At 49.0% G+C, this 4,998-nt stretch overlaps 1 protein-coding gene across 3 annotated transcripts; it reads right to left on the bottom strand.

Moving 5' to 3' along the window:
- Positions 1 to 70: 70 nt before the first annotated feature.
- LOC142481292 (protein L-Myc-1-B-like) lies at positions 71 to 3,940 on the bottom strand. Of its 3 annotated transcripts, none has more exons than XM_075582772.1 (2): positions 2,935 to 3,138; positions 71 to 2,270 (listed from the first exon to the last, which is right to left on the bottom strand). In XM_075582772.1, the coding sequence occupies exon 2, from the start codon at positions 2,264 to 2,266 to the stop codon at positions 1,454 to 1,456; it is 813 nt and encodes a 270-aa protein (XP_075438887.1). In that variant the 5' UTR covers positions 2,267 to 2,270; positions 2,935 to 3,138; the 3' UTR covers positions 71 to 1,453. The 3 variants fall into 3 exon arrangements, with proteins under 3 accessions (XP_075438887.1, XP_075438886.1, XP_075438885.1); XM_075582771.1 differs by lacking the exon at positions 2,935 to 3,138 and adding an exon at positions 3,628 to 3,940 and having other exon boundaries at positions 593 to 2,270; XM_075582770.1 differs by having other exon boundaries at positions 595 to 2,270; positions 3,006 to 3,145.
- Positions 3,941 to 4,998: the final 1,058 nt, after the last annotated feature.

Genomic DNA, 4,998 nt, shown 5'->3' with positions numbered 1-4,998 from the left:
CTCCCAGTTCGAATGCAGAAGGGGATTCCTATTAGCTAACAGCCATGTCTGTCTGACCCCCTCCCCCCTCCCCACCGGCTGCAAGCTGTTGCTTTTTGTCTGAGGCCATGTGGCTGCCGCATGCACTGAGCCAGCAGCAGTCACCCATTGTGCAGCTCCTGAGGCACACAATGCCTTTAGTGCTCACCACACCCTATCCAGGGCTGCCTACTACTGATGCAGCAAGTGTGAAAAGCAACCCCACGGATAGTACACAGCACACACAATCGCCACAGTGCACCACGTACAGCGGACGCACAAACCACACAGCGCGCCACGTACAAAGGGCACTCAGGCCACGTAGAAAGGGCACACGCCACATACAGAAGGCACACAAATGTCACAGCACCAAGTACAGAGGGCACTCGCCACAGTGTGCCATCTACAGAGGGCACGCAGATGCCACATAGGACGCTCACTTGCTACACAGCATGCGGCAAACAATCGCCACAGCGCGCTGTGCCTAAAGTCCTTTTTACTGTAGATTGGAAGTTTCTCGGAGCCGGGACCTCATTATGTATTGATTCGCTATGTTTGAAGTTGTGCGTTTTAAGGTTTTGTTCTTGTCCTCACCCCCACATTGTACTGCATGGCGGAATGTCGGCGCCATGTAAATAAAAGATAATATTTATAATAAAAGGGACCTAGCAACAGTAGCATGTTTAATAGGTGCACAATCACCACAGCGCACTGTGTACAGAGACCACAGGGATTATTAAAGTGGGATAAAAACTCCCATCAACTTCAAATTAAGTTCCTGTGAGATAGGTCCCTGCACTTTGTGTTATCTGACAAGTATCTATATACCGAGCGCTGTATAGCGGTAGAAAGCATCTATACACAAACATAACGCACTGACCAGCATCTTTATATGCCAGAACACACTGTACTGTATAATGATGCAGAGTATCTCAATGCACGGATAACGAACACTAGTGATGCAGTATCTACAATAACACGCTGAAATGTATAATCATGCCAAGTATCTATACACTTCCACTGGACACCTCTATCTAATTGCGTAGCTGTGCATGAGAGATGTCCTACAATAACAAAGGCAGTGACAGTCCCATGTCACGCCAACTTCTAGTTACTGTATTGGTCCTGGAGTAACTTAGGTTACTATTCCACCACAGACGTAATAAGGCACACCGCTCACAGGTCCCATTCATGTACACACTATTCTATCCATGACGTACCCTCATGCTGGTGCATTAAAGAACCCTTGTTCCCTGCCAACATAACGCAGGGATCATCCCCATACACCGGTTCCCAACATACCCACCCTTGTATACGGAGACCGACAACCCTCCCCAGCTGCGTGCACCTGCTGCCGGCTCTAGGTGTGTTCTGAGCACAGGTACCAACATGTCATATCCAACAACAGGAAGTAAATTATTTATTAGCAGGAAAGTTACAGAGGGGGAAGCCAAACCTCTGCCCCAAACTGGGTAGGTACACTGCAGGTGCTACAGGTGGGACAAGCAAACTTCCTGCAACCCACAGGCTTAACAAATGTTGGGACAAGAAGGGTGACACTTAAGAGTAATATCCCATCAATGCTGTACAGTTGTAAGCGGTGGCTCATTGCAACAACACTCGGGCTGAGGTTGGCAGCGATGCCCTCTTGAGGTGGGCACAATGTTGTGCTCCTCTTATGGGGGGGCTCAGCTGTTATACAGCCACATCCCTGGGCTTCAGCAAATGCTACCTTCCCTGGCCCGGTCTGTGGTTCTGCCCATGCTGCCCGCTCACCTGAGTCACTGGCGCTCTCTGACCCAGAGGAAGGGGCAATCTTGTCGGTCATTGATGCCGGTACGAGCAGTGCAGGGGGGCTCTGCTCTGGGATGTCAGCTACAGGCTCCAGCAAATCAGAGTCCGTGGCTGGTTTTGGGGCGTTTGTTGCCCGGGGGGTGCCAGTTGAAAGTCTCTCATTGATGACTTTTTCCAACCTCTCTCTGGTTGAGAAGCCACTCCACATACAGTCTCGCAGCAGGACCACAGAGCTTAATCCAGGCAGCTTCACAGGAGACTCCCACCCTAAATCCATCAGCTCAGTCCCCCAATCCTTCCCACCACCACCTGGGCATCCTAGCGTAGACAGAGAACAATTGGGCACAAGCTCAAACTTTTTCCAGATGTCCTCACTGGGAGCGATGGAACGATAAAAATCCTCCTCCAGATCCACATCGTAGAAGTAGTGATTATTGTAGGACCCAAACTCCATTGTCCTGCAGGAGAAGAGGGCAGAAGGGTAAGAGGAGGCCACCACAGGAGTAAGGGGGCAGCACTGCAGGGGAGGACAAGTGCACAGTAAAGGGTGAGAGAGGGCACCAGAGGGGTGAGGGTGGCACTGCAGGGGAGCATAAGAGGGCACCAGGGTGAGTGGCATACCACAGGTGAAACAGGGTAGAGGGTGAGGAAGCACCACAAGAAAAATATGACTGGGGTACAGAGGCTGAGCACCAGAGGCAGGGAGAGACGAAGGCAGAAGAGGGGGTACATAGGAAGGGTGTGATTGGAGTACAGTGTGTGAAAGGAGGGCACCTGAGGGGTACGAGATGGGTAGAGGAACATTACACAGTAAGAGCACAACAGGACAGAGTAGTGAAGCGGGCATCACAATATCCAACATCAAGTGTTCGTGGTGGGGCACCCCAATAATCACAGTGATAGGACCATCACCCCACCCATGGGCGAGGGGGAGAGTCCCTTCGTATCCAGCACCAATCCCTAACCCTGCACATCACAAGGGGACACACAAGCTGAGACACCAACCCCATCACAGACCCTGCAGGGCTGCCACACACCCTCCCTCCTCCCCACGCAGCCCCGGCACATGTGCTCAGGGATGTGAGCGGTATACGGGGCTCATTGCAGCGCATATACACACACCGAACGCTCTAACAAGCTGCCCCTAGATCCCCCCCACACACGGGGAGCGCGCCCGGTGTCCTCGCTCTCACCCCGTGTCCGTCTCTCCGGTGTTCCCGGGACACGCTGACTCCAGCTCGGAACAGGCTTATTGTTCCCGCATCTCCTTATATCAGGTCTGGCAGGCTGGCTGGCCCCGCCCACCAGCTGGGCGTGTCCACGTGAAACCCCGCCCACAGCCGGCACCTTCCTGCAGAGCTGCGAGCAACACGTGAGTGGTAGTGTAGTGTGGTGTTTGTGTGTATGTATAGCAACATACACATACCTCACTCAAACCCACGGCTGCGAGTATGCGACGCAGCGCATCGCAGGTAAGTGATCAAAAAGTGTGTACATACAAATAAAATCACGCATTAAAAATGTTATGGTGGGTAAAAAAAGTGACAAAAACCCTCCACTGTACCATAAATACAAATACCACTTGTGGTGCATTCACATGTCTCAGGTCTGCAGCGCTGCCTTTCCCCATTATCTCTTAGCATGCAATGCTTCTACTGTAGCCAAGGATTCTGGGTAATGACATGCAAATGAGCACACAGTGTGTCACTCTTTACTTCTATTTTAACATTGAGCCCTATAAGCGTATGCCTGCCGTGTTACAGCGTTTCAGCACAGCCTGGGATAAAGAAGTGCATAGCCAGTAAACCTACTCACAGACAGCTGCTTGGACATTTTGGGTCATCAGTGTGAGGCTGGTTGCTGGCTCTTTGAAAGAAAGTCCTTCTTGGCGCTGGATCTCCGGGTTAGTGCAGAAAATCATGTGAACGTGAAGAAATTACAAAAAATTGGCTCAGTGTAAATTCTTACATGTATATATTCACCATAAAGTGAAATAATACTTCAACTGTTTCAAGTGTTGAACAAAACTTAGCCATTCATATCTCCAAGGTAGCTCATATGTTTCAGCTGAAACAAGTCAATCAATATATATCATATAGAGCAGGCCTGCACAACTCCAGTCTTAGAGGGCTGCAAACAGGCCAGGTTTTCAGGATATCCCTAATTCAGCACAGCTGGCTCAATATGACTGAGCCAGTAATTGAACCAGCTGTGCTGAAGTAGGGAAATCCTGAAAACCTGGCCTGGTTGCGGCCTTCGAGGACTGGAGTTGTGCAGGTCTGATATAGAGGAAAGTAATCGGTGTGTTGTCAGCAGTCTTGAAATGCAGGTATAGTAGAATAGCTTAAAGGGAACGGCCTATTGGTTGTTGCTGAAGTAAAAGATAACACAGTTTGTGTGCGGGATGAGCCCAATGGCTCAATGTGAACAACTGACAGGGATATAATTTCAAGAGGAGAAACATTTAATTACCTCTGAAACCCCGCTCCAGATGAAGTTCTTACTCCGCTCCTGTGATCACGGCGCAACGTCCGACTGTTAGCGATGATACACCGTCTTCAGGCAAACAACTGGCACTGGTCTCCGGTATCCAAATCCTGCACAGCCGCTGTGCGTCCATCCAATCGTGAGGCGGAGTATGAAACAACTGCAGGAGATTGATGGAACAGCAAAGCACTCCGAAAAAAGCACTGAACAACTCACCGGGTGTAGAAAAAATAAAGAAAATGTATTAAACTACATGGTTAAAAACAAAAACATACTGGAGACAAAACAGGGGTCTCTCCTCCCACACGTTTCACGCTTAGAGCGCTTTCTCAAGAAGTATTATACATGTATGTTTTTGTTTTTAACCATGTAGTTTAATACATTTTTCTTTATTTTTTCTACACCCGGTGAGTTGTTCAGTGCTTTTTCTGAGTGCTTTGCTGTTCAATCAATCTCCTGCAGCTTTTTCAAACAGTTTAAAGTGACCAATTATTCCTTAATCCCACACTGTATATTGATAATTAAGTGGGGAGTAGTGTAATCAGGACTGTGATATTCGCAGATGGGGCAATCTATATAGAGTGATACCTAATAGCACCAGTATTCATGCATGTGGAGAAAACACTAGAACACTGGAATATTTAACTCTCCCTTCTAGGAGTGCATTTAGGAGTAGTTCAAGCAACCATTCATGTAAAG

Source organism: Ascaphus truei, unplaced genomic scaffold, assembly GCF_040206685.1.
Source record: "Ascaphus truei isolate aAscTru1 unplaced genomic scaffold, aAscTru1.hap1 HAP1_SCAFFOLD_2490, whole genome shotgun sequence".
Classification (NCBI taxonomy): Eukaryota; Metazoa; Chordata; class Amphibia; order Anura; family Ascaphidae; genus Ascaphus; species Ascaphus truei.
This window is presented reverse-complemented; position numbering and strand designations above follow the sequence as displayed.